The following is a 26,934-nucleotide window of genomic DNA, read 5'->3' on the forward strand; positions in this document are numbered from 1 at the left end:
TACGGTGGTCCTGGGTATGGCCGCCAGATAGGCTGCAAATAGCGGTGCTCCCGGCTACTTGATTTCCCCACTCAGAGTCTCTGTGACCCTTCAAAGAAGATACAAGTGAGCATATTCCGTACTCGGTCACATGCTCGGATCGAAATTGGCCTTCTGGCTACACAGCGTATGTACGAGCGTAGTTCGAGATTGATTACATCCTACAGTGGAAGTCAGTCTTAGCCGGGGAAGGAAACCCCGCTATATGGGCTAAGCAAAGGGACAAACCCACAGCATCGCGCGCAAATATACATGATCAGTCTCGGGATTACTGAATGAAGATCTCGGAACGACGAGACAGCGGTCAAGCGAGCGTAGCCCCTCTGCGAACGAGAGCTGCCAGGGAAACTGCCGTCTGGAACCCCCGGTTTAGGGCCTCATAGTGTGCATGCACGCTAGATTACGCGAGGCTCCAGGTTCAGCCCCAGAAAGATCCGTACATTGATTGATGTGCTTTCTCCATTGGGAAACATTTACATGCAGTGTTGTACACCTAACCTCATTCTGTGACCGTACCTCTCCGCCCATGGACCCCGCTGGCCAGAACCGGCTTCGCGGTATCCCACGGTCCAATCACCACGTTCTTATAACGCTGCAAACCTATCAACCACCAGCTACAGGCGCCCATCATGAAGACAGTGCTGCCGCCGAAGACAACAATTCCCGTAAAACCCCGGAAGACGACGTGCCATAGCCAGGAAAGGCAGTACCCACAGTCTCCATAGGTGTGAGTGTAGGATTGTGAGAGGATCAGGTTGAGGGAGGAGGTGGACAAAAGGATCAGAGCGGTAGTGAGAAGGACGTGCAGAGGCAAAGAGACGCTGCGCAAGTGACGGCGAAAGACGGGAAAGAGGCCGAAGACTTGAATGCTGAAGAGCGTGAGGCTGAAGACGGAGCTCGTGGATGGGAGGCGGGAGGCGAGAACGGTGGATGCCATCAAGGCAGCATTGGTAGAAAGGGAGGAGGGAAATGGCGGGGCCTGAGAATGGGAGGTTGCCGGAGTCGAGGGCATGGGTCTTGTCGTAGAGCGCGTTGAAGCTCCAGACAGAGTCGATGGTGTGAGACTCCGGTAGTCGAAGAAGAAGATGTTGATTATGAGAAGCCAAGTAGCTAACGCCCAGATAGAATCGGAGGATGTGGATTTCGTGAGCGACTTGAGAATAGGTGATAGGCCGAGAAGGGCGAAATAGATCAGCAGGGCGGACTTGAAGGTCTTCAAACGCGCTTGGTTACGTGCTGAGATGGTTGTAAGGGTAGTGGGAGATCGTGATACAATGGGCGATGGCAGGGTCGGTGAGCGTGCTTGAAGTGATGAAAATTGCAGCCCTTCGATTGGTGACATTGACTGCATTGAAGATTTGGAGAGCGATTGCCCATGTCCATTCGGTTGAAGTTCCTCATTCTTGGCTGCTAGGTCCGAGGTCGAGAGACTCAGGCCCAATCCCTTGCCACGCAGTTCTCCATTCACATGTCCGTTGATATGACCATTTCCCAGTGTTGGCCCAGCGTAACCTCCAGAGCTTGTACTTGATACTTCATCAACGTCGGTAGGAGCTTTCGAAGTGACAGGGCCTCGATAAGCTTCATCCTGGCCCAGCCATCTATCCCAGAGGACCCAGCCAGCGAGTGTAACCACAGTGCCCCATGTGACAACGGTCGTAGGAGATAGTCGATCCTGGTAGATACCAGCGTATGCGCAGACAAAGATGGTGACGGAGCAGACGTGTTGGACGATAACGGTCGAATCCGCTACCAACGGCCAGAAGTCGTAAGGGCGTAGGCGTGGATTCCGTTGGAGGTGATCGAGGAAAGTCTCGGTGTCGGTATAGTTGTCGGGAAAGCCGTGTTGCTTCACCCAGAGCAACTTTTTCCATACTCGCGGTTGTTTCCTCCTCCTGCTGGCACTTCTCCGTCTTTCTTCAGCTAAACGCGCAGCGACAGGCGGAATTGCCGGTGGCGCACGAAGGGACGCTACAGCGGGACGAAGGGCTGCCGCTGCCGCCGCCGCCGCCGCCGAGCCATTGATCTCGGTGAGTGGCTTGAGGCGTGGCGGGGAGAATGTCTTGTAGGCATCTTCTGGGGCAAGGTGACCGCTTTCTGGTGTGGGCTGCTTTGGCTGTTTGAACGCCCCTCGGTTGGGATGAGTCTCGACGGGGACAGGCGGCGGAACAGGTGACGGCGCCGGAGTGGGCGTTGTTGCCCTACTGGCCTCAACGGATTGTTCGGGAGTCGTCATGGCTCCCTCTCCGCGCCCGGGAGCATCTTGTTGGGCGGCCAGGCCGACGCGCGACCAACTCGTACTCTACGATGTTACTCGTGTTGTGGGTCGCGGCCGAAGGCGTTTCTGACAGCCGCAGACACGGAAACATTCGTTGATAGCATGCAGCAGATGGTAGTGGTGAGTTAGGAGAATGATCGACCAGGCTTGGCGCGGGCCCCTCAGCACCGAACAGCCAAGCTGGAGGGTTAAACCTAGCGTGGACGACACCCCCGGGCAAGGGCCTGGCCCGCTGCATGACTGATCTAATACGACCGCTGCGCATCTTCGGACGAGGTAGAGTGTTGTACGAGCGAGCCGCAAGCGCCCTGAGGCGTACACTTCTGGAAATTTTTGCTTAGCACCCCGATGCATCAAGTCGATCACCATTGGATGACTGCGCTTCTCTTGATTGTCAGAACATCGCCCTCGCGCCTCACCGTTGGAAGTCCTCACCTAGAGGCATCTATTATGTGGGTTGCCTAATTCTTGAAATACGGTCAGCTGCGATCGAAACCCTCAACACCTACGCCCATGGCCACCAAGAAGTGTCGCTCGGTCTGATCTCAGGCCCGATCTACTCTTGGAACAAGCTTACCTAACCCGACTATGAGCCGCACTAGGCGTTGCAGGGATATTACTCCGCTTGTTGGCTGATCTTTCCGAGCTCTTGCATACTCCTACTCGAGACCGTTCTTTGCCATCCATCACCTAGCGGATTGACGGAAAGTCCCCAAACGAGGTTGACTCTTCTGCTATGGAAGGCTTTCGGCGTCAGTGCTCTTCAATGGTCAACGGTAGCAATAAGCACCCCCCAGCGCATGTTCTAAGATTTCATCGCTCAATGGTTTCCTACCAGCTCTCTGGCGCCTTGTAGGGCGACAGCTGTGAGTGGCTTGCGACAGTGCGCTACCACTATCGCGGAACGGGCTGCGAGCATTGGGATCCCTTGCTTGTCAGTCATGGCCCCCATGTGCCGGGGTTGCGGATACTATCAAACAAAGCTCCGCTCCTCGGTGAGGACTAGCTTCTACTGGTCAAAGCATCTAATTCTGCGATGCTGGCCACCGATACCCTGCAGTCATTCTCGGCAGCCTTATTGACTAAGTCAGTGAGGTCGATCATCAGACAGATTCTGACCTAACCAACATGTCTAGTCAAGCGTGCGCCAGGCTGTACCTAGACCTCGGGTGCGACCCCAATGTACGAGCTGCAAGCTCAGATTCGCCCGTGTTGAGGACATGATGGGGGCTGAAAATAGCTCACCCCGTCTCTTGCATTGAACACGAACCATGCATCCAATGACAACTTGAGACTGTCTGGACCATCGATGCTCCGCTATCAGCAAAATGGAAGTCAAGCTTCCGACTACCGCAGTGCCCAACGCTTCAAGCAGCAGACAGGGCTCTGATATGACTTGGCCTGAACATCGCCTCTCTCAATATATCCGATTCTCATTATCCTCCTGTAGGACGCACCTAGTCTGTTCTTGATCAAGTACGATCGTATTCATAAGGTTTACGTCCCGTCGCCACAGTCGCTCTCAAATGCGAGCTGAACCCCTCACCCAGCTTAGCGAGCACCCCGACTTTTAAGGCAACGGGCAATACAACAAGTCGAACTCGCTGTTGCAGTTCCTGATCATCATACGAGTTCCAGAGCAAGTGCGACCGATGTTTGGGTGCTCCCCACCGGCATCTGCACGTTTGCGACACATCTTTGGGTGCTCCTTACTCAACCGTGCGCGCCTGCTCGCCTTGACGAAATGGTGTATCACGGTCCTAGCAGAGGGTGTGGCGTGTGCAGGAAAAGGCGAGTTAAGGCAAGTGCAACCAACCCAGTCTACTGCCGTGTGAGTTAACTCTCTCGAAGTGCGACGAGGTCAGACCATTTTGCGGAAATTGCGTCCGAAGGCGGCAACAGCAACTCTGCGTTTATCGCAATTCATTTGATATAGTTGGAAAGGAAGGCAGGCGTGGTAGCAGAGACTCCAGATCATCAAGCGAGGGCCACACCAATACTCTCAGTGAAGATGAGGCTTTGGTTCGATATGGTTTGTAGTTCCGTCCAAGAGATCCTCTCGTCTGATCTATTTCCCAGAGCCGAAGGTCGTCATCCCTTATTCAGCGCTCCACCACCAGAGCCGTGATGGTGAGTTCGAGTCTCTATGTTTCTTCTTCACCAACTATGTCAATATTCCACGCGAATCTCACACAAACCTGTTCCTTGAGGCTATCCTGCCTTTATACAACTCCGTCTCGTCAGAGTCACCGCTCCGACATGCAACATCGGCGGTGGCGGTGGCCATCGCGGATTTCTGGAGAACGATGGGTCCGTACTCTGGCAATTCTCGCAAGCCATGGGCCAAGGCGGTGGCTGCCACCAGAAGTGCCATTTTCGATCCGAATCTGGCGCAAAGCGATGAGCTACTGGCAGCCATCTTCATGCTCGACTTCTACGAAGGCCTTAATCGGCGTTACGTCAATATGCTCGAGGACCCTGATCTACACCAAAAAGCTGGAATGGCGATAATGCAAGCGCGCGGTGACAACAACCTCTCGACCGACATCTCGAGAAGGCTCTACTCTGCGTTGAAATCAAAATATATCTTCAGTCATTTGCAGTCAAGAAGACCCGTCGACCAGAATGACGACTTCATCATGAACCAACCCCCGGAGCTCTCAGAATGGCCAACTTCGCGTCTGGACCGAGTGATGGTCGACTTATCAAATGTACTTGCCAATCTTGAGGATTACTCCAAAAGAACCATGTCTTTCGCCGCCCTGCGACTAGATTCCGATGGCGTCTTCGACACGTTATCAGCGGAGGCACTCCTTCGAGAGTGCTTCCGGATCAAGCAGGTCATGAATGAATGGCGTGACAATGTCCCTAAATCATGGCAGCCTTATCGTATCCAGGATCCGGAAGAGATACATTACTCAATTCGAGCAGTTGGTCTCTACAACGGCCTTTGCGATGTGTACAGCTCACACACGGTCGCGCAAATGATGAACTTCTGGAGGACTATGAAGATTACAGTGCTTCGTCTCATCAAACACCTCTCCTGGCTGGTTGGGGTGCAGTTCCTACTCGAACATGTTCCAACGGATGCCGAGATCGATGAAGAAATACAACAACTCGCTGACGAGATTTGTGCGTGTGTTCCCTTCCATTTAGGCAGTCGAACGACGGTGTCATACCCACACGAGCCTCAAAGATACCCACCGGTACCAGATTGGCTACGGGAATCGGCAGATTATATCGATTCAATGGGAAGACCAACCATCAACACCGATGCCGATCATGCTCGGACTGCTGCGTCAGCCGGTGGTTGGTTCCTGCTCACTCCGTTAACCACACTGATGGAATATTACCGACCATTTCCCTTGACTCCAGGCGCTGATGAGCGATCAACTTTGGAACCCATGAATTTAAGACAGGGTCAGTCACGGTGGATTATGGGACAATGCAGGAGGATACACAAGATTTACTTGATACCCTGGCCATACGGACCGATCGAAGGACGCGGTGTCGGAGGCTCCCTATCGCTATCATCGTCTTGGGGACCGAAAGATATCGGCGCACGACTTTACTAGTCCCACGAATTAATGAATGAACATTATTGCAACTAAGAGAAGTAACATCACAGTGGTAGTTGAAGTCTCTGTCGGGAAAACGTCATTCCGTCCCCGAATGCCAAGAGCCAAGAGTTGCTTCCCACAACTTGAGTAAACTGCGTTTGACGACTCGCGCGACTGCACTTTGAGACCACAACCACCACGATCCTCCCTCCTCCTCCGATATCCTCGAGCTAGCGACACTGCGTCAAGATGACCAAGGGTACTAGCTCCTTTGGCAAGCGCCACAACAAGTCGCACACGCTGTGCAGAAGGTAGACGATTGCCGCAAACGACAACGGAGAACCTTTCGGCTGACGGTCAATAGATGCGGCCGACGTTCGTGGCACGTTCAGAAGAGCACTTGCTCTTCTTGCGGCTTCCCCGCTGCTAAGATCCGGAAATGTATGACCTTCGATTCCAAAGAGCTGGGAAACAGACTAACGACAGACAGTCGAGTGGAGCGAGAAGGCAAAGCGTAGAAAGGTCACTGGCACCGGCCGCATGCGAACCCTTAAGAATGTTGCTCGCAAGTTCGCCAATGGATTCCAGACTGGCACGTACGTATCCCTCGATCGACCACAATTTCAGCATGAGGAGTTGGGAATCTAACAAACATTGCAGACCCAAAGGTGCGCGGGGACCATCGAAAGCCTAGATGAATGTGGTTGGCGTTTGATCTGAAACTTCCGACGATACATAGCGTGGGAAAGAGCGTGACTACGAGAGACTTACGGACACGAGGCTGTGCGAAAGGAGCCAGCATGAGGAGAGGAACGACCAGTCTCTCGAGGTGAGACGACACGAGAGTCGTCACATTTCAGTCAAGGCTCGCATGCTCATGGCGATGGAAGGGCAACCCGCGATTTCTGTTCGGGGGCTCTTGCCCAATTCGAAATTCAGAAAAGGTGGTAGTCCGAAAATGAAATCTTACAAGCAACACCCAAAAATCTTGCCTTCCTACCCACCACTCGATCCCCAGATGCCTGAAGCAATTCCGTCCACCCTTGTTCCGTACTTGCTAGATAACCCGCCTGACCCATGCCTAACTCTCGTAAGCTCGACATTGAGCACGCCTGCACATTGGCTGTTGATACGTTACCTCTTTGCCGCACTACAGGGCACGTCCACGGATGAGTCACGCACGGAACCCAAAGGTCATGAATCACATCAACAAGGCGCTGTTGTGCTTGTGAGCCTGCTGCGCCCACCGGATTTGTGGCTCGAATTGGGCAAGAAAATTGTACGTCCGCTGCGGATCAGAATAGTTGACGCTGATGTTGTGTTAGGGCCTTGACCTCGCCAAACTTGCAAAAAACAAGCGACTCGTTTACATTGATGCATTTAGCATCTACGAAGGCACAGCGTCTTTGCCCATTCCAGCGACTAGCCTCAAATCGCTCTCCCTGGATGACCTGTTTAGATCAATTAAGCATGGAGTCCAGTCATGCACATCCACACCCGCAAAACAAAATGGCCATTCAAGAAGAATAACGGTCATCATTGATGGAATCGATTTCCTTTTGGCCTCTCAGCCGCATGCGACTTCTGTGGCCTTGCAGCAATGCCTGTCCAGAACTATGTCACTCTGTCACTCGCTAGTCATCAGCTCTAACGCGGACTCGCCTCTATTGCATAATCGAGAAGATTCATCCACTTCGCTAGAGCGTGGACATGCTACCTGCATCACCTCCATGGCTCATCAAGCATCCCGAGTTCTTCAGCTTCGAGGCTTGGACACAGGGGCCGCACGAGATGTTACTGGAGTCTTGCGCATATCAAAAGGTGGCAATTGTGATCCAGATGGACCGTCGTCAACGATGGCCGAGGGCGAATGGCTTTACCAATGCAAGAGCGACGGCAGTGTCCGAGTGTGGCTTCGAGGCGAGTGAACGGCTCTCACCATGGTACCCCTCGGCAACCCTTTCCTCTGATCAAGGGTCCTGCATGAGAATATTTAGCCGTTATCGATAAGCCTAGATCGACGACAACCAGCAGCCCAGCTTCTCTGGAAAACCTGTTTTGCAGAGTCTCGATCTTCAACCGCCAAATAGCGAGTGGCAAACATACCTTTAAGGTAGCGATGTGTGCTCATCGATCCCTGCGCTACACAGCCACCATGTGGACCAGCCACGCCGTCACTCTGGTCCCTGCATCGTCTGTGGCGTTCTTGCCCACTCACGTCGCTTCGCACGAGCTTAGCTTGCGCCTGAACCCGTGTTTATGAGAGGAGAGGTCCAGATCGGCAGTCCCAGCGACGTTCTAGGGCTGTTCTAAATCGAAGACATCGCTTCGCCTGCCCATACAGATGCCGTTGTACATGGCTTTTCCTCGCAATGGCGTTTGCTCCGTCAGGGTCCTAAGCGGTAGGAACGGCTGGTAGTTTCTGCCCATGCATTGATGTTTCCGTCATCTCGAAGCGATCGTTCTTCTTCACTTCTCTGCTTGCGCAAAGGTACATTGATCATGTATTAGTAGTTGCCGACCTGTGATCGAGGAACCAGGTTATTGTGGCTCTTCTTCACCAGCGACCATCGCAATGTCTGAGACCTCTACTGATATCCTGGGCGTACTTGTGTCGGAGGGCTATGGCATCTTCACACAAGTTACCTCCATCCTCGATAGCTTGACACAAAGCTCATTAACTCCGACCTCGACAAGCGCCTTCGCGTCTTTATCAAGCTCTGTATCCTCCGATGCCTCTTCGGCTACACCAGCTTCCTCCACCTCCACATCAAGCACGCCCAATACTTCTGAACCATCGGTAGCCGCTGCATCTACCGCAGCTTCACCTACTGCAGCGGCTACATCGAGCACTCCTTCAAGTGCGAATGCAGCTGGAGGCGGTCATAGCAACAAGATGGCAATCATTCTCGGCACAGTGTTGGGAGCTTTAGCACTTGGCCTTCTCATCCTTGCCATCTTGCTATGTTGTCGCCGAAGACGTCGGCGGAGCCGAAATGGGTCTGTCCGCCACAGCGCTCTTCTTCCGGCTGACGATGAAGTCAACGGATGGAGGCAGCCACAATTCAAGGAGGGAAGAAGTTATGAGTCTAGCAAGGAATTGACTGAAGGTGGAGCCCCGCTCATGACGGAGCACCCGGCCTACCGAAACAGTCACGAGAATCCTTTTGTGCCGGTTCCACCCCCGCCGAGAAGGAGTGCTCCCAATTCCAGAGCCGGCCTGACGGACGGGAACGTTCCTGGAGATGCTCCTTATCTTATGGAAAAGGGCACCGGCAGGCCCATCGGCTTGAACGAGAGTAGGTCACGAAGCAGATCGGGTCATGGTAAAGCCCTCGCCATGGGAGCCGGAGGTGCCGCTTTTGGCGCAGCCGCATTGCACCATCACAACAAGAAGCGCAACTCTGCTGGTGACGACTCACCTAAGCATACCATCAATCGGAAGCCTGTTCCAGTCAACACTATCAGCGGCGGCGAAGCCTGGCCTTATGCATATCCTCCACCAATTCACAACCCGGAGTTTGGAGGAGCTGCTGGCGTAGGCACACCTTCGCGGCAAAGTTTGGAATCCGGTCGCGGCCGTCCAGGACGTGATCCCGCTCGTGCCAACGCGGCTTTCAATAACGAATATCGCAACTCCTCAGGCGACCGACATCCTGTTGCTGCCAAAACAGCCGCGGCCCTCGGAGCCGGCGCTCTCGGCGGAGCAGCCCTTGCCCACCACCGCGACAAGAATCGTGAAGACTCTGACTCCAGTCGCATGTCACATGATGCTACCCTCGTCGCTGCAGGCCGGCAAGCCTCTGACACCAGCTCTGACTCCAACAACCACCGGTATTCTGATGCAATGGCCCGTCAACAACCGGGCATTCACGAGCTCCCTTCCAACATCCCACCAACGCCTCCTGTCCGCGAACACCGCAATTCGGCCTTCGGTGCCGCTGCTCCTCCGGCCGCAGTCGGCAGTTACTTCACACCAGACCGTCAGAGCGGATCGTCGCACTCTCGCTCACGTTCACGCTCACGTTCGCATTCGCAGTCATCGAGCCGGCCAGTGTCCTTCCCAGAAAACCCTGATGATTACCACTACAAGAGAGAGTCACATCCACCAATTCCATCTCGCTCACCTGCCCGGCAGTCTTTCGTTCCTTCTGTTGGCGCCTCGTCGGATTATGGAGATATTCCTGTAACGTACAATCCCAGCTCGCCACCATATGAGAGAAGGAGCCTCGTGGGCGATAATGGCTACCCGCATATGGGCGTACCACGGCGAAAGTCAACTGCTGCGTACGAATATGATCATGATGACGAAGACTTGAGCCCACCGGCCGTACCGAAACCATTGGGTGGCAGTGACGAGAGCAGGCAACCGAGCGATGACAGCACATGGAGGCTGAGCATGGGTATGCCTGGTGGTTGGCAACGAGCGGGCATGGAGCAAACGCCGCGGGAGAGCATGGATGGGTGGGTAAGCCCCGTGAGTCCCGTGGGTACTGGCTGGGAAGCAGATCGGAAGAGTGGAGGTAGCGGAATGGGAATAGGAAGATTGAGGAGGCCAATGGTGGAAAATCACGGCTACGAGAGCCACGCCAGCAATGGAGTGGGGAGAGCGCTGTAAGCTCGCAAGGAGTATTACGACGGACGTATTCAAAGGAGCACATAAGGCATATGGCGATGCGGTTCCGGTGTTGCATCTGTACAGGCATTAGTTCTGCGTCTAGTTCGCGTCGGGTGTCTATAGCACCATCGACCACCCCAATGTTCATATCAACACATCTTGACCATGTCGAGGATCGACGAGTGATGTTCATCATGACTTGCTGCTTGTTTGAGGCCGCTAGTGAGCCTAGGATCTTTGTTCGTTCTACTTTCCAGTGCTATGCATGCGTACAGCCTGCTCCGCCAATAGTGATATTCCGTAAGCTCTTCCAACTCCTTCTTTGCCAATGTATGCAAGTACCCGTTCGGATGCAATGAACAAAATCCCAGCCAGAACCAGATGTGGTTGGCTTACCCCAAAACTAACTCCGTGCAAAGACCTAAATGCATCTATACAACTCGTAATTGTTCAGGCTTCGATGGCGGAGAGACTTAATGCAATAAGTCGCTCATACCACGCGGAAGCCGACCATTTGGACTGACTGTCTCGCTGTTGCTCGAGCCCGGCCTCGATGGGGTCTCCTCTTCTGCCTGTGCAGGAGGCGTGCTCCTCATCAGTGCCGGTGGCGTCTCAGGATATGGACTAGATCCCGCAGAGGAGAACTCCATCTTTAAAGGCTTCGATAGTTGCGCATTGGACAGTGAATCCCGACGTGGCGATAGGGGCTCTGATGCGAGATCTTTCTTGATCGGAATGGAAGTCGGCGCCGACTTAGTCACCTTGCTCATATTCATCATGGATGGCTGGCCCGAATTATGCTTCTTGGACTTCGAACCACCAGCACTGCGCCTCCCGGATGCTTTGACTGCGGATTTTGCCTTGGGTTTGTTCTCTTTGCCAGACAGAACCTTGTTGAGTGATGGACCCCACTTGCTGGCAGCAGGTCTGATACCGGATGGTCTTTCATCGAAGACAAGAGGAATGTTGATCGACAAGCTCGGTTGTGGAGAGAATGTAGGATTCTCCAAACCATAATGCCTGGGAGACATCGGAGGTGTAGCTGGCGCCTTGAGCTCGGACTGAATTAGTTTCTTTGGGGTTGGTACGTGAACGCTGGCGCAACCTCCGTTCAGTTTTGATTTCTCCAAGTCCGAGTCGGTGTAGGCTTCGGCAATGTCGGGCGAAAGGTCATCCCATTCCTTTAGACAGGCACGTTGCGCAACTTCATCGGCGTCACCCCGAACAATGAGGTCCCAACAATCCTCCAGATCTTTGCCGGGTGGGGCAGGATCGCGATTGATCCATATTGTCGTTCCCTCCTTGCGATCTCGAACAATTTTGCACATCTCGGCTGTAATCCGTCGTACAGCTGGGATTTTCATACTGGTACCAACAACAATTACAGCATCAGGCCGGGTGCGGAAGTCAGCCGTAGTAACAGCGCCGATTGCTTCATCATCTGGATTATGCTCGTTGTACAAGACAATGCGTGGACGCAGCCTTCCAACTCCGTGACTTCGCTTGCCAGCATGTTCAGTACGAATGTTGTCTCGGGTCAAGCATTCAGGACATTGGGGTGGAATTGAACCTTGGAAAAGCTCTTCTTCGAAGTTGGAGATTTGGCGGCATTTCTGACACATCATCTTCTCGAGGCCGCCGTGCAACTGGATAGTTTTCGGCCAAGGCGCCTTATGAGCAAGCGGGACTGCTGTTGTTAAGGGTGGAAGCTTGCTTTCAAGACCATCAACATTTTGTGTGTACAGCCGTAACAATCTGCCTTCAGTCGATAGTCTGGCGAGCAATCGGTGGAACAGGGTAGGTTTCGCATCCTGAGATAGCTGAGACAATTTGCGAACCATCTCGTGAAAGGAAGAAGTCGAGGAGTCGTCCTTGTAGACGGAAGCGTCGAACAATTCTTTGCCAGAACTTTTGAGCTTGTGCTCGGCCCTTAGGCTTCGAAACAGGCCGTGGGAGGAGCGAAAGTCAGGAATGCCTGCAGATACCGAGATACCAGCTCCAGCGATCACTACGATCTTCCTCCTCTTTCTGAGAGCTTTCAGTAACAGATCTAGTGACTGCTCGCGGTCGTGAAGTGCTTGCGCTGTTTCTGACGTGAGATCTAGATACTGAGTCGTACGCATACGTGCCTCTAGTTTCCTGCGCTTACGAGCAGGCGGCATGTCTTCACCTGCATCTTGGGAAAGTGGTGGGGTGATGTCGCGAAAGTCTGGAGGTGGAGAAATGTCTCTGGGTTCGCTCAAAGGCGACGAGGGCGGCGATGAAGGAGCCTGAGATGAGCTTGGTAGGTCTGTAAGCTCAGAGCAGTCGGAGAAGTCATCGTTATTCATTGCGAGGAAGAAAGAAGTGGTGATGGCGAGTAGAAGCTGGATGTGCGGTGTCGGGGAAGGTGCTATCGAAGTGCTCGGATCGCTGCATGTGGCTGCGCACTTTCCGAACTACTGCAGTGAAGCAATCAATGTTCGTTCAAGCGTGCGATGATATCGACGTCGACGATGCTGGGTCGCAGACTGAGACGTTGGCACGAAATGAAGAGATGAGGAGGAGGTGGTCGTAGCCGGCAAAGTGGAGATGTCAGCGATTCACCCTGCAGGTGCCAGTGGTGGGAGTAAGCGGAAGAAGAAGATGGGGGCGCTGGGGGGAGGAAATGCCTCTCGCTGAGTTTTGGTGCCTGGATCTGAGCGCTAAAAAGGGCACAATAAGGCTGTTATTGCCTGCCGCCATCGGCGATGCATCTTCCCGCATTATCTATACAGAACCATCAGACCGACGATGTACAGGCAAGCTATCGTCCGGTGTTACCCTTTGCACCCAACGTTAATTTTCAACTGATCTACTGGTACCTCTCCTGTTCAAGTGTACTCGATCACAATGCTCGCAGCAATAGGCGTTGCCCCGGCTACGGGCGGCGAGATAGGCGTGTGGCTTGACCCCTGGCCTCTTGCGTAACGCGCCCGAGGAAAGGACGATCGGTGGATCGTCTGGGCGCGTGGCTAGACTCCACCTGCCGCCCACGCCCCAGTGTCAGAAAACGACGGGGACCTCGAAAGCCTCCTCACAGCTCAAGGCTGTGGTCACGAAACCCATCTACCTCCCATCTTGTGGGTTGGTACATGCTACAATACTTTTGGATCCGAAAATTTGTTTGCATCAACTTTGGATGAAGAGCTTGGATAACACAAGCCTGGCCGACGCAGATGGGAGGTTTTAAGCAGCTTGCCGATCCAAGAAATGGAGAACGAATTCAATGCCGACCCCTTCTTCAACGATGGACCCCTCCAGCAGATTAACGAAGGTTCACTTCAGCAGATTGATCAAATAGATCCTGCCGGGGTAGGCATCGATGCGCTTAATAATGTGCCCTTACCAGTCAACCCTCTCATCGTTCAAAGAATCCTCAATCTCCATCAAGGTGGCTCTTCGACTCGCCTCTGCTGGTCACGGCAAGGTCATATCGCAAATATATCTGAGGACGGCAGCAGTATCGACCTACACTGCCTAGTCTTTGACCGGACCAGGCGTACCTGGGTTGTTGGTGCAAAGCGAACTGAACATGTTGGACTTGGTGAATTGGCCAGCCTTGCCTGGAGTCCTATGGCAACCGACATAGCCGTTGTTGACACCCGAGGACGTTTGTCCATTCTCCGACCCACAGGCACTGCTGCCAATCGTCTTTCGGAAGTGCGGTCTGGCACAATAGACGACATACAGGATCTAGGGCAGGCTATTGGTATGGGATGGCTCAGCCAGGACAGAGCAGAACGCCCTAAGCAGGTGGTTCAGTTCACGTCTAAGCAGGAAGGCGGTGATAAATGGGTTCATAACCTAGTCAAGGCCATGCCGATGCAACCTCTCTACCAGCGAGCCATTGTTGTGATTAACAGGCAAGGAACAATGGCTCTTGTCTACGAAAAGCCGGATTCAACATTCGCCAAAACAACCAGTCAACTTGCTCCAAAAACTGATACGATATTCACTCATGCAGCATTCTCGCCCACTACCGAAGGCAAGCTAATGGTTGCTCTTCACGCTCACGACGGAACCCTATCGGCGTATCATGTCTCAATTGACTTTTCCCCCATGAGACAGGACCCAGATGCCTTGCCTTTACTGAACTCCCAGCTCGCCGCCAGCAGATTCCCACGGATCGGCAACACAAGCATTGATGGCCAAATGTACGATTCAGACTCACAGTGTTTGACACATCTCGGTATTATACCTACCTCGGAAATAGAGAAAACGGCACCCCAGCCACCTACCGTGTACGGAATCTACGCCAACATCAATAAGAACATGGGAGCTACCGATGGCGGGTTCATTTCATCTGGTACCATCCGTCGTTGGACGCTGTCCTCCGTTCATCAGACTCTACTGCCCAAATTCAACCACCTACCCGACAAAGCCACTAACTCCGCACCTGTCTTCACAACCTCCGTTCAACTTCTTCCTGAAAAAGAAGAGCAAGGCATCACTAACGCTGGTGTTCTTGACAATGGCCAAGGTCTATTTATCACTACTCTCGATGGTCGGACTGACTTCCTGGCTACCGAAGATCTCTCCTCTCTTTCCTTCGCCGCGTCCGAAAACACGACATCTTCCCTCGCTCAATCCGGCTTCAATTTCCCGCTGCTCTCAAACCAAACCTCAATCTCTCTCTCACCCAACGTTTGCTGCTCTGCTGTACTGTCTCCAGCTTCCACCGTCTCTCTTGTCCCTGCGGACTTCCACCCTCCTACTGCCGAGTCCAGCCAGTCATTGGATCCAACCTCTTCCTCAGCCGATGCCGCCGCAGCTGTAATAGTCCTCTCATTCGCCCGCTCATGCTGGACAAATTCCAACATCGATGACCTCTTATCCATGGTCCTACACACCTTCTCCGCCAGTATGGCCACTCCTCTCATCGTCTCTCTCTATCACACACTCTTCCGCGAGGGCGAGTTCATGCACGAGAAAGATTCCCGCTCAGAACTCGAAAAGGTGGTCCAGAAGCCCGTCCTCACCAAAGTGTTCTCGTTTCATTACGGCGTGGCTTTTCTTTCCATCAAAGACGTACCACCAAGTTCACCCATCCCGCTGTCTGCACAGTGGGTGTGGGTGGCTGCTAACCTTAGATTTGTTGCGCAACTGCTGTATATCAGCATACGGGAGGTACAGAACCCAAGCGCGGAGCCAAGTTCAGAACTTGTGGAGATGGTGTGCGGCAATATCAAATGGACACTTGATCTGGTGCGATATATTGCGGCGAGCATCTTTGAGGTATCAGATCGAGAAACTAATCCGGAATTCTTCGATAAACCTCAAGGTGGGCATGTCGTGGATGGGAGTCAGGGGCTCGTGGCATTGCTGCTGAATTGCCATTGGAGCAGGCAATTCTTCATCGCAATCGTGAGAGCGATGAGAGTGTTGTGTAAATTGCCCGAGCCGAGGAGTGCGCAACAGACTGAGATCATTCGTACCATAATGCAGTGGAGTCAAGGAAAAGGATTGAGTCTGATTGCGGTAGAGGCGCTACTGGATCCGAGATGGAGTGGATGGGCGGATAATGAGCTTGAAGGAGATCTGGCCAAGATCAGTTCCAGACAGATCCGAATGATGGCAACTGGGGTGGTAGAGGGGGGATTCCAAGGTACGGTGAGGAGGGTGCTGGGAAAGCTGTTCAACGTTAAAGGTGGAATGAGGGACAAGGGAGCGGTGGACAGATTGAAGTTGTGGAGTCACAAGGTGGATTTAGGTTGGGTACTGCTGGACGATGAGTGGGAAGGAGCGAGACCAGAGGGCAGGAAGAAGAGAGTGTTTGATGTGCACAAGAAGAAGGTCATCACGAAGGGAAAGAGAGAGATTATTTCCGGAGAGTCAGGCGAGGAAATGATCAAGCGATGTGTGAGGTGTGGGCGGCACAACGAGGACGTCAATGGGATGGGCAAAGAGTTCCCGAGGCATGTGGCGGGTTTGATGATGCGATGTGTTTGTGACGGGCCTTGGATCGTCGAGCCATGGGCAAAAGCCATCACCTAGATAAGTTCGGAAACGGAGGTAACGCAAAGTCTTGAAATTCACTCGAGCGAGCAGTGGGCGATAGACAAACGTAGTCTGGGTACTGGGTTGCAAGTCGTGTTCGTTCCTGTGACCAACCTTTCCATATTACTGCACCGCTTGAAAGGCTGGTATCTTTGAAATTCATTTTGATTTCATAAGTTTGACCTGCGGGATGGTATCGTAACTTGCATCTTGCAGATCATCAACGCCATTCGTTGATGCAAAGCCGGTCCCCGCTTCCAGGTACGAATTGCTTGCCGTCCCCTCGAAGTCAACCAGAACCATCAAAATCTGGCTCCCCTCATGCTGATCTTGGTCACCTCTTACAATAACTCACAACCGCGTTTCAAGCCTCAGCCTTGACAGCGTACTTGCGCACCGGGAAGTGTGTCGTCCGCTTCTTCTGCTTCTGGGTCACTCGGCTGGCGTCCTTGGGGCTCAATCTCCGGCGAATGGCGCGGGTCTGCTTGGCTCGGAGGTCGAGAGGGAGGTACTTCTTCTTGGAATAAAATTGGCGCAGAGAGTGGCGCTGGTTGGCGTTGATGACTGTCAGGACACGGGCGATCGACTTGCGGAGGTCGTGGCTAGGAAAACGTTAGTCCTCTGCTTTGCATCTAAACCCCGGATTTGGAGGGAAGCGGGCACGGCGCACATTCTGGTGAGTTTTGATGAGGCACCGCCAGCGATCTTCTGGACGCGGAGTTGGCCCAACTCAGTCTTGAGCTCATCGAGTTGCTTCGCGAGGTCATCCTTGGACTTGCCCCAGAGCGAGGAAGACTTGACACGGGCGGTGGACGACTGTAGAGCTGTCAGCGAATGATACTGGGCATTCTGAGTGGATAGTATACCATTGTGACGGTGGTGAGTCGGTGTCGTTGGAAATTGGCGAAGAGTGTAGGTCGCTGTTGCGGCGTCGACTGCGGACGACAAAAACGCAAGTAAAGTGCGACGCTTGGCATGTCAATCTTGGCAGGCGCCATCTACCAATTGCATTGCGCCTATCCCCGGGATGAATTCAGCGGCAAGGCTGTGGTTCAGCCCCGTTGGGTTCCGCCTGTCTCAACTGCATGTGAAGGTCGAGCAGGAGTAGTTGAGTAGACACCGCTCATTCCCTTAGGCAGCGCTCTCTCAGTACTGAACAAGCGTCAATTTTCTGCACCATTTTGCTTTCCCCTGCCTCTTATTTGACATGGCGAGCGGCACGGGATGGGCACAACTGCGTCAACAGATCAGAACACTCGAAAGCCAGAGCGAATCGCTGTTCCACACCTATTCACAGTATGTGTCTGCTGCAAACCTACCCGAGAAACCCTCGGAAGAGGAAGTGAAGAATGAAAGCGATCTATCAGAGCTCTTTGAGAAACGAGAGTCTCTAATCTCACAACTATCTCGTCTTCTGGATTCCGAATCCGCCCTGAATACCTCATCGCTCAAACAGAACAACTTGTCCAGACATCGAGAAGTTCTCGCGGAACACCGATCGGAGCTACGGCGACTCAAATCCTCAATAGCAGAAGCGCGAGACCGACAGCATTTGCTGACGAGTGTGCGCTCGGATATCGACGCGTTTCGGTCATCAAACCCAGCGGAGGCAGAGGCAGAGTACATGTTACAAGAAAGAGGAAGATTGGACAGCAGTCACAATGTCATCGACGGTATCATTTCGCAGGCGTATGCAATCAACGAGAACTTTGGACTGCAGCAAGAAACCCTTGCCAGCATCAATCGCCGAATCACCTCGGCAGCGGCACAAGTACCGGGAATCAACGGCTTAATCCAGAGAATTGGCACAAAGCGAAGGAGAGATGGCATCATCCTTGGTTCCTTTATCGCTTTCTGTTTCCTGTTGTTCTTCTGGATTCTGTGACAGGCCGAAAGTCGAAGTTAGCGACTGTTCAGAGATACCCCGGGAGCCACATTACGGTGCACGTGCGAGCCGTTTAAAGGAAAAGGGAAGTTTCAAGCATAGCATGTGCACCACGACATTTATATTACCTGTCCGCTCCTGCGACCCTTCGAGCTTTGTATGTCAGTATGGACAGAGTCGCAGAGGTGCAAGCAGAACAGGACACTGATCCTTCCTCGCAACAGACCTTCCAGAGCAAATGTTTATGGTATCTGGCCCGGGACATTGGGCGGATACTCCACATGCTGACTCATTCAACCTCAATATCTTTTCGCTATTGTCATGCGAGATGGAAAAGTCATGTGCATTCGACCGGAGAACCTGTACCGTGAGCGAGCAAGAACGCGACCTAGAGCAAAGGTCGAAGCCAAAACGCGGGGCATGCCATCAAGTCTGGGACATTAAGCCTCGCACGAAACGTTCTCTTGATGCACGGTACGAAGCGATCGAAGCTATGGCGCAGATATTGGCTGTGTGCTCAAGGGAGAACATCCGGTGGAGTTTCATTATCACGGAGGCGGTGAACGACAGTCCGGTCCTGAATCACTCCAGCCGCACGAGGCAATAAATGGAAGGCAGCGATCAGTCAGCAACGGCCTAAGACTCTCGCTTCATCTTCGGTATCGACTTTGCAGATCTGGCAGATACGGAGTGCAACAGCGAGGGTAGTGACTTCTCTCGTTTGAGGCCCAGTTCAGGCTCGTCCTGCCTCTTTCCAGTCAGTACCGACCTCTTGGGTCGTTTCTGTCTACAACCATCCATGTGGCCACAAGTTTGACAGGCCAGCTCACATGTTCCGTAAACTCATGCCTTCTGACAAAGTATACATATCAGGGCCAGCCATTCAGACGCTTTAAAGGACCAAGCATACCCGCTTCTGCAAGCCTCTTCGTATTGTAGCCACTTTGAACTTCTTATCTGGCAACCACTTAGGTTGGACTTTGTGGCTAGGGAGCTCCTGTTCATGAGGCCACGCGTCTGACTTGCGTTGCCTAACTGCACCATGCCATAATTAGGGGAGGCCATCTAGACCGCCTCGCTTGGAGAGTCAGCAGTCGAAGCCGGGGTCGTAGGGCGGGCGTTTTCAACCAAGAATTCAAGGTTGTGACGCTGAAGTGCTTGTTTGTACCCCTAAAAATGCTTGGTATAGCTCCTTCAACCAACGTCCGCCCTTTTTCGGGGGTTTGCTGAGGTCAAGACTTCGAGTTTTCTACCGCTCCCCTGCTACCCAAAAGGCAAGTCAAGCACTCAAGCAGGCCAAGTCGGTCAAACTCCTGCCCATTACCACTCTCCATGCCGCCCCTCCGCGGAGCACTGGAGTTCGGTGTGTGCTGGTGCAGCTCTTGTGAAGGGGTGTCTCTAATATCCTGCGCTGTACATACGCTTGCAGCAAGAAGCCGCCGGCTCGTCATTGCGACATAAGAGCCTTGTCCCCTGTAAACGAATGCTTGCACTTGCGCTCCATTCGCAGCTTCTGCTACTCCGTGCTGCTCCCGCTCTATCTCTACAAGCTTTTGAGCCATTTTTCCCTCCACCCCATTCCCTTCCCGTTTCCCCTCTCTTTCCGCACTGCAGCAAATAATGAATCTATGCATCTTCAGCTAGTAGCATTACCGGCCCATCCGGCGTAGCGGGATCCTGTTTGCACTCCCCAATCTCCACCCACCCTGACTTCATCATTTGGGTTTTTGATGACTGGACACACTAGACTGCCTCGAGTCGACTGATTCGCCCTTTCGGGCTACAGCATCAGCATTCATACTACATCGCATTTTAGATTTTTTGAAACTCGCGATCGTCACTCAGTCGCTGCGTCAGCCCCCCCGTCTACCATTCCTCGAATAGTCCTCGCATGACCTTCCGTGACGTGCCCTCGCTGGCGGGCACAAATTCCGGCACTATGGTTGCGCTCGAATCATCGTGAACAGAATTTATGCGAAACACATGCACCCCCAAGACCCCCAAGACCTTATGCGTGGACTTTCGCTGGGCTTGATCTTTCTCGCCACCGCTGGGCCGCCACAAGGCGAGCAAGAAGAGTGTAAAATAATAATCGAGGACCAAACTGACCTGAGATCTCGGCCTCCCTGCCCTGAATGCTTAACTACCTTCGCCGCCCCAACTGCTTAAATATTATGGCTGAATGACTCTGCAATCTCGTTCTTCTGCTATATTCCTTTTCCTGCTGCTACGCGGCCTGAGGTGATACACACCTTTTCGTCGCAATTGTGTTGCATCATTACCATTCTGTATTCACTGCCTCAAAACGCCACTTATCTGAGTAACGAATATATTTGTTGACGAGTCAACGCCATCTTGTTGCGAAATTCACTGGCTCGCTTGCCATTCATACCTGTGTACTTGCTTTCGAGAGACAATTCCTGAGAAGATCTCTGCGCTTGCTGTTTGCGACAGTGCGCTTCGTGCCATTGTTTAAGGCCCTGAGAGAACAATGAGGCTGTTTGGTTGATCCATCTTGTATCTATGTTTGAGAAGCAAATCAAACCACGCAGGACGTGAATTCGTTCTGCATAAGAACAGGCTGCAACCTGTCGGAAGTCTTGCGAGTCGAGAGCATCTCGCGACAGGACCACCACCAACAGCCATCATCCGCGCAACACGACACTCGTTCGAGCGTCGCCTAATACAAGTCCGTGAGATCACTGAATTTCTCACATCATGTGCCTCTATCACACATTTCACTGGTCTTGTTGCCCCGGCACAGCAGCGCCTGCACCATATTACATGCATGCCGAATGCGAGGTCGCTCAAACACCACGCAAACGCGGAACGCGATACAAGAAGTGCCGGATCGAGCATGTCATCCTGGATGGCGCAGATTACGGCGAGCCGTGTCCGAAATGCGGCCAGAAAGCCTCCGATCGAGAGGAGGCGACCGAGGATGTGCAGATGGAAAGCCTGCCAATGGATTCCGCAAGTTGCTGTGATTGAACGACCGAGGAATTTCAGTAATCGAAACCACTACCTTATGCGACAACAGCTTCTGCCTTCAGTGGTGTCTGGACGCCTTCCTTGCGGCGGGGCGGCTGCGAGCTCGTAAGCGGCTTTTTGGGAGATATCATCGCACGCTCCTCTTCGACCAATCGTTCGATAGCTGAGTTCAGTCCTCCAACTTCACCCTCCCAAGCATCACCGCTTCCGGCCCAACGAATCTTCGCCGACGAATCGACCAGATACACATACCCAATCTGGGAATTCAGCAGACCCATGGCGTCACGTACGTCTTCTGTGAGACCCCGCCGGACATCCCGCGGCAGTTTGATCATGAAATATTTATCCCAGCGCTCTTTTGAAATTGTTTTGCGAAGGCTGTTGCGGAAAAGTTTGACGAGGAGGGCGCGAATCCAGTCCGGTTGCATATTCACGTCGATACGCTGGACTTTCGGGCCGTAACGCGCAACAAGGCGCTCGAGATCGGGATTGCTTTTCGGACCGATGAAGGTGTCGACTTGCTCCTGGGCCCAGTGACCAGCTTGCATGCTGATGATGGATATTTTACCAAAGAGAGCGGGTGCAAGATTCCGCCCGCCATCAGGGCCGTCTCCTTCTTTAGATAGCGTTGCCCCCCAGATGTTGGGGAAGTACAAAGCCTTTTCTCTTTTGAACAGTCGAGGATTTGATTGAAACGTCTTTCCACGGTAGTGATCTGCACGTTTCCATTCTTGAAAGTAGGGTCGAAAGTAAGATCGTAGCAAGACTCGCCGCTGCTCGAGAGACTTTTCGGGATTTTGTAGGTCGAGTTTTCGCTGTTCGGCCGTCCGTTTGTCCACTGGGCTATTCTCACCCGCTCTAGGTGGCTTTTGTAAACCCAGAGGACGTGCTAGGACAGAGGGCGTGAATTTTTCGCCGCGCTCGCCTTTGGGAATGGGAATGCGCGAGATGGCAGAGAGATGCTCTGGATTACGGTCGAGGCCGACGTGAAGAGGGATCCCTGACTTTGAAGCGACTGTGCGATCTTCGGTAGGTCGCGGAGGCAGGTGGCTCGAAGATGCGAAGCGAATGGACTTCAGAGACCTCCGCGCGAAATGAGAGCATTGGGAGTGTGGCCGTTGCGCAAGGAGCAGGAAGATGTCCAGCGCATCGGATTTTGGAGCCATGCTGCACAGCTATACGGTCAACGCGTTGAGATTGGGGTTGGTGTTACTGTCTGCTCATGATCATTGCCTAGCAAGGAAGGAACGACTGAAGGAGCTGCCGCAGATCGCGATATGCACGTAATTCCTTGGCATTGATGCGCGTAGGAGACCTCCACCAATGTATGCATGGGTTTATCTACTCCATCTTTCATCACATACAATATCCATCATGTAGACGACATTGTGAGGTCAATGCCATGCATTGAGGGATGGTGGGGACATAGTGGATCGCTCTTGCTTGAGAGTTTTGTACAACCCTCGCAGCACCTGGCCTCAGCTCCTGTCTGTGACTTCACTCTTTTTTTCAGGTGAGACTTATGGTGACTTGAATGACCTTCAACATGGATGCAGCTGCTTCGACGATTCTCTTTACTTTCACACCCTCTCCTATGCTATTTCATTCCCAGCATCACTACCATGGCGTCTCAGCGATGGAAAGACAGAGAAGACTTCTTCCGCGACCTGGAAAGACTTGATGAATTCAGCGATGATGAGCCTGGACAAGACAACTTGCAGAACATGCCAGCGGCTATAGTAAAGCAACCCGCAGCCACCCGAGATGGACCTTTGCCAGCTGCCCACACAGCCCGACCTGTACTTCGACCGTCCACAGCCATTCCTGACTCGGTTCCAAGTTTAAAGCTCCCATCCTCATCAACGCGATCCGGACCGGACAGAAGACCTGCAGAGTTGATGCGCGTTCAGACGGATAGTGGCGTGCCTGAACGAATCGAGAAGCGTAAGCTCAAGAACACGACTAAGCAGACTCCAGATATCATCCCCGAAGGGCAGCAGCTTTTTCCAGGACTTTGCTTCTACTTTGTTCCGAACCGAGACACACCTTACGTTCGGAAACTGAGGGTACAATTTGCTATCGCCAACGGCGCGACATGGGCGAAATCTTGGATCGCGTCTGTGACACATATCATTGTGGACCCGAACCTCTCTTTTCAACAAGCTGTGAAGGCTCTGCCAAGTGGTGTAACTCCAGAAGGCATTCCTCTTGTCAACGACGAGTGGCTTACAGATTGCAGCTTACGCCAACGTGTGTCCGAAGTCACTCAGCGTCGTTTCCTCGTCAAAGGCATGGCATCCCCATTTGCCATCGTCGAGCCTTCAACAACCATTCCTGCCAGCAGATCCTCCAACGGTAACACTAGTTCGGCGGCTCTTGCAAAGCCAGCCACACTCTTCACGAAAAAAGCAAATCTGCCGCCTCCCCCGCAAGTGTACCCTAGCCGCGTACCAGAGACGGCAGAAGACATCCATCGTGGTGACGAAACCTCATACGACGAGCTTGATACGCTGATTGCTGAGCGTCGAGAAATAGACGAGGACGAAACGGCCGCAATGGATCTGGTTCGTAGCACTGACCCGTCGTTCAAGTTCGAGGGCGACTACACGACTGATTTCCCGCACACTTCAGCCGACAAATCGAAATTTCAATGCATGATCAAGAACGAGAGCGGCGGCGATGCAAACAATCCAAATGCGAAAACTATCAGGTTGCTCCAAAAGATGGCTGAGATCTACGACTTGAACCAATCAGTCGACGGATTCCGGGCTAGGGCTTTCAGAATGGCTGCAACAACGCTGAACAAGCAAGACTGCTTAGTCTTCACGAAGGATCAGGCCTTGGCACTTCCAGGCATTGGCAAAAGCATCGCCGAGAAGATCGAGGAGATTGTGCACAAGGGCAGTCTTGGACGACTGAATCAAGCCATTTCAGACCCTTCATACCAAACATTGAATCTGTTCCTGGGCATCTATCACGTTGGCCATCCTCAAGCTGCAGCCTGGGTCGCTGCGGGCTATCGAACGCTACAACAGCTGCTCGAATCAGCGGAGCTTACGTCTAATCAGAAGACTGGAATCGAGCACTACGATGATTTCCGTCAGCGAATCCCTCGAGATGAGGTTCGGCGGCATGGCCTGGTTGTCGGAGAAGCACTGAAGAACATTGATCCGGCCCTAGAATTTGTCATTGGAGGCTCATATCGACGCGGAAACAAAGACTCAGGTGACATTGACATCCTCATCACGAAAGAAGGGGGCGAGCTAGGCTACTTGAGAACCATCATAATGGAAACACTCATTCCGCACCTCAAGAAGACAGGGTTCATCGTTGCCGAATTGGCTTCTGGACATCGAAGTGACAATGAGGTTACCTCCAAGTGGATGGGAGCTTCTTGCTTGCCTGATGTGAAGATTTGGCGACGATTGGACCTGCTCTTCGTTCCATGGGCAGAAATGGGAGCAGCTCTATGCTACTGGACCGGCAATGCCTACTACAACCGCAGTCTTCGCCTGCTAGCTGGTCAAAAAGGCATGAGACTCAACCAGCATGGCCTATTCAAGAACGCAATGCGTGGACCAGGTCGTGTGAAAATCACTGAAGGTGAGCTTGTCGTCAGCCACAGCGAAAAGGAGATTCACGCGGCTCTGGGAGTGACATATCGGCCACCTGAACATCGAAATCCTTAGAATACATGCTTACGGACTAACGAATCTCGACCATCATATCTGGAAGTACGACAACATTCTCGAGCAGTCAGTATGCTTCTCGAGACTAATTATCGACTGCATCAGATCCTCGCCCTTTCCTTTACTGGTAATAGTCTGCATCTCGGCTTTGAACCTCTCCTTGACACCGGCAGCATTGACCCATGGCACGTCGTCAAGCTGTTCCTTGATACTCGAGCCATCGGACAATTTTACCTCGACACTGGCAGGCTGTCGCCTTTCGGTTTTCATGCCTTGGTCGAACTCGTCAAGAGGCGTCACGGAGCACTTGGCCACCAGGTCGGTGATCTCTCTGTCATCGAAACGCTTGAAGAGCTCTTCTGAAGGAGCGCCGTACAGCAGGATGGCACTCACTCCGAATTGGATACTCATTTTGGTCTGCTGGACGGTATCGAACTTCTTGGCAGGATTGTCACAGCCAGGATAATTCTTTGCGGCACTGGTCGATCGAACAATGATCTCTTCAACCTTTAGGCTGCTATCCTTTGATTTCTTCTCTCGGTATGATTCTGATGCTTTCATGGCAACAGCGATGGGCGTCTGCGCATAGTTGCAGCCAGGGACAGGTTTGAATGTGACTTCTATCAGGCCTCGACCAATTTCACTCCTGGACAACCACTCCAGGAACTTCGTTTTGGCCGTGTTGCCCACGTCGAAGGCTGCGAAGAAACCTGCCTTGCCCTCTAGTACATCCTCGCTACACTGCAGCCCAGCTTTTGCAACATCAAAGGCTGTGATTCCTGATGAAGCGGCAGTGCCCATTTCGGTATAGATCTCGACACCGCCTGTCCAAGCCCATTGGTTGAAGCCGCTTGCCATGTTGGCAGCGAATGCCAGTGCATTTGTTGCAACATCCTCGGAGTAGTCCTGGAAATTGGCGACGATGGCAGCGGCCGCCGCCCCGAAAGCGCCGCAAGAGCCGCTCGGCCGGATGTGCTTGTTGTAACCTTCGGTCTGCTGAAACGAGGAGCCAAGGAGGGCGGACATCTCGTATCCCGCAATAATAGCTTTAAGAGTATTCTCGCCGGAGACGCCATCTCGTTGGCCGACTGCTAAAGCGGCTGAGATGACCATGCTGCCAATGTGGGAGTTTGAAGGCAGGTGCATATCATCGCGGATGGCACTGTGGGCGAGCAGAGCGTTGCAGAAAGCCGCCGTCTCTGCACTGACGTTGTCTTTGGTAGCCCAAGTGAATGAGGTGCCAGTACCTCTTGCCTTTGCGTATTTGGTAACCTGGGGTGCCCATGGCGCTTGGAGACCTGCGGATACGGAACTGAGATAGTCGAGGAGTGCGAGAATTGCTTTCTCTTTGAGTTCGGGCTTGAGCGGCTCGGTTGCGATGCGGTGCAACCGACGGGCACAAAGCCTCGTCAAGGGAGAATTCTCAGCGGTTGAACCCATGCTGTAGTCGAAGAGCTTGGTGGACAGAATGAGAAACCACAAGGAAGGAGCGACCAGTATATAGTACTCCAACAGCTAGCCCCACCTACCCCAACTGCTGCACTACCGTGTACACCTGGGATGCGCCTTCCCCACCTCATCTCACCTGACCGTCGCTTTCTGAACCCAGGGGCGCATCAGGAGTCAGAGCCGACCAGATTCAGCTTACACCATGTAGCAGTTATGGAGTTGCTCTGCTCATGCTAGTATCACTGCCTGGTTTCTCCAACGCCAAGTCTCGCCGACTGTACCAATCAAATCGTCCATCCATCTAGCTTGGCATGAAATATATCGACTTTTCAGATTCGTACTCCTTCACAAGTAGATGGGTGCATCTCCATAATTGCAGCATCTGACAATCAATCCACTCCAAATCC

At 52.9% G+C, this 26,934-nt stretch overlaps 11 protein-coding genes across 11 annotated transcripts; 6 read left to right on the plus strand and 5 right to left on the minus strand.

Annotated features, from left to right (window-relative positions):
• Positions 1–538: 538 nt before the first annotated feature.
• Positions 539–2,275, minus strand: HMPREF1541_00330 (uncharacterized protein; the record flags this gene model as incomplete). Its single annotated transcript, XM_008712636.1, has 1 exon — positions 539–2,275. The coding sequence occupies one exon, from the start codon at positions 2,273–2,275 to the stop codon at positions 539–541; it is 1,737 nt and encodes a 578-aa protein (XP_008710858.1).
• Positions 2,276–4,623: 2,348 nt separating this feature from the next.
• Positions 4,624–5,892, plus strand: HMPREF1541_00331 (uncharacterized protein; the record flags this gene model as incomplete). The annotated part of the gene is made up of 1 exon (XM_008712637.1): positions 4,624–5,892. One exon carries the CDS (start codon positions 4,624–4,626, stop codon positions 5,890–5,892), a length of 1,269 nt encoding a protein of 422 aa, XP_008710859.1.
• A 1,527-nt stretch (positions 5,893–7,419) lies between these two features.
• HMPREF1541_00332 (uncharacterized protein) lies at positions 7,420–7,515 on the plus strand (the record flags this gene model as incomplete). The annotated part of the gene is made up of 1 exon (XM_008712638.1): positions 7,420–7,515. One exon carries the CDS (start codon positions 7,420–7,422, stop codon positions 7,513–7,515), a length of 96 nt encoding a protein of 31 aa, XP_008710860.1.
• A 937-nt stretch (positions 7,516–8,452) lies between these two features.
• On the plus strand, positions 8,453–10,495 carry HMPREF1541_00333 (uncharacterized protein; the record flags this gene model as incomplete). The annotated part of the gene is made up of 1 exon (XM_008712639.1): positions 8,453–10,495. One exon carries the CDS (start codon positions 8,453–8,455, stop codon positions 10,493–10,495), a length of 2,043 nt encoding a protein of 680 aa, XP_008710861.1.
• Positions 10,496–10,968: 473 nt separating this feature from the next.
• HMPREF1541_00334 (uncharacterized protein) lies at positions 10,969–12,825 on the minus strand (the record flags this gene model as incomplete). The annotated part of the gene is made up of 1 exon (XM_008712640.1): positions 10,969–12,825. One exon carries the CDS (start codon positions 12,823–12,825, stop codon positions 10,969–10,971), a length of 1,857 nt encoding a protein of 618 aa, XP_008710862.1.
• Positions 12,826–13,726: 901 nt separating this feature from the next.
• On the plus strand, positions 13,727–16,510 carry HMPREF1541_00335 (uncharacterized protein; the record flags this gene model as incomplete). The annotated part of the gene is made up of 1 exon (XM_008712641.1): positions 13,727–16,510. One exon carries the CDS (start codon positions 13,727–13,729, stop codon positions 16,508–16,510), a length of 2,784 nt encoding a protein of 927 aa, XP_008710863.1.
• Positions 16,511–16,877: 367 nt separating this feature from the next.
• HMPREF1541_00336 (60S ribosomal protein L35) lies at positions 16,878–17,382 on the minus strand (the record flags this gene model as incomplete). Its single annotated transcript, XM_008712642.1, has 3 exons — positions 16,878–17,115; positions 17,184–17,329; positions 17,380–17,382. 3 exons carry the CDS (start codon positions 17,380–17,382, stop codon positions 16,878–16,880), a joined length of 387 nt encoding a protein of 128 aa, XP_008710864.1.
• A 338-nt stretch (positions 17,383–17,720) lies between these two features.
• HMPREF1541_00337 (uncharacterized protein) lies at positions 17,721–18,398 on the plus strand (the record flags this gene model as incomplete). The annotated part of the gene is made up of 1 exon (XM_008712643.1): positions 17,721–18,398. The coding sequence occupies one exon, from the start codon at positions 17,721–17,723 to the stop codon at positions 18,396–18,398; it is 678 nt and encodes a 225-aa protein (XP_008710865.1).
• Positions 18,399–21,424: 3,026 nt separating this feature from the next.
• Positions 21,425–22,555, minus strand: HMPREF1541_00338 (uncharacterized protein; the record flags this gene model as incomplete). The annotated part of the gene is made up of 1 exon (XM_008712644.1): positions 21,425–22,555. The coding sequence occupies one exon, from the start codon at positions 22,553–22,555 to the stop codon at positions 21,425–21,427; it is 1,131 nt and encodes a 376-aa protein (XP_008710866.1).
• Positions 22,556–23,011: 456 nt separating this feature from the next.
• HMPREF1541_00339 (uncharacterized protein) lies at positions 23,012–25,078 on the plus strand (the record flags this gene model as incomplete). Its single annotated transcript, XM_008712645.1, has 1 exon — positions 23,012–25,078. One exon carries the CDS (start codon positions 23,012–23,014, stop codon positions 25,076–25,078), a length of 2,067 nt encoding a protein of 688 aa, XP_008710867.1.
• A 33-nt stretch (positions 25,079–25,111) lies between these two features.
• HMPREF1541_00340 (uncharacterized protein) lies at positions 25,112–26,518 on the minus strand (the record flags this gene model as incomplete). The annotated part of the gene is made up of 1 exon (XM_008712646.1): positions 25,112–26,518. One exon carries the CDS (start codon positions 26,516–26,518, stop codon positions 25,112–25,114), a length of 1,407 nt encoding a protein of 468 aa, XP_008710868.1.
• Between the last annotated feature and the right edge of the window lie 416 nt (positions 26,519–26,934).

The sequence above is a fragment of the Cyphellophora europaea genome (genome assembly GCF_000365145.1).
Source record: "Cyphellophora europaea CBS 101466 unplaced genomic scaffold supercont1.1, whole genome shotgun sequence".
In the NCBI taxonomy this organism is placed as follows: domain Eukaryota; kingdom Fungi; phylum Ascomycota; class Eurotiomycetes; order Chaetothyriales; family Cyphellophoraceae; genus Cyphellophora; species Cyphellophora europaea.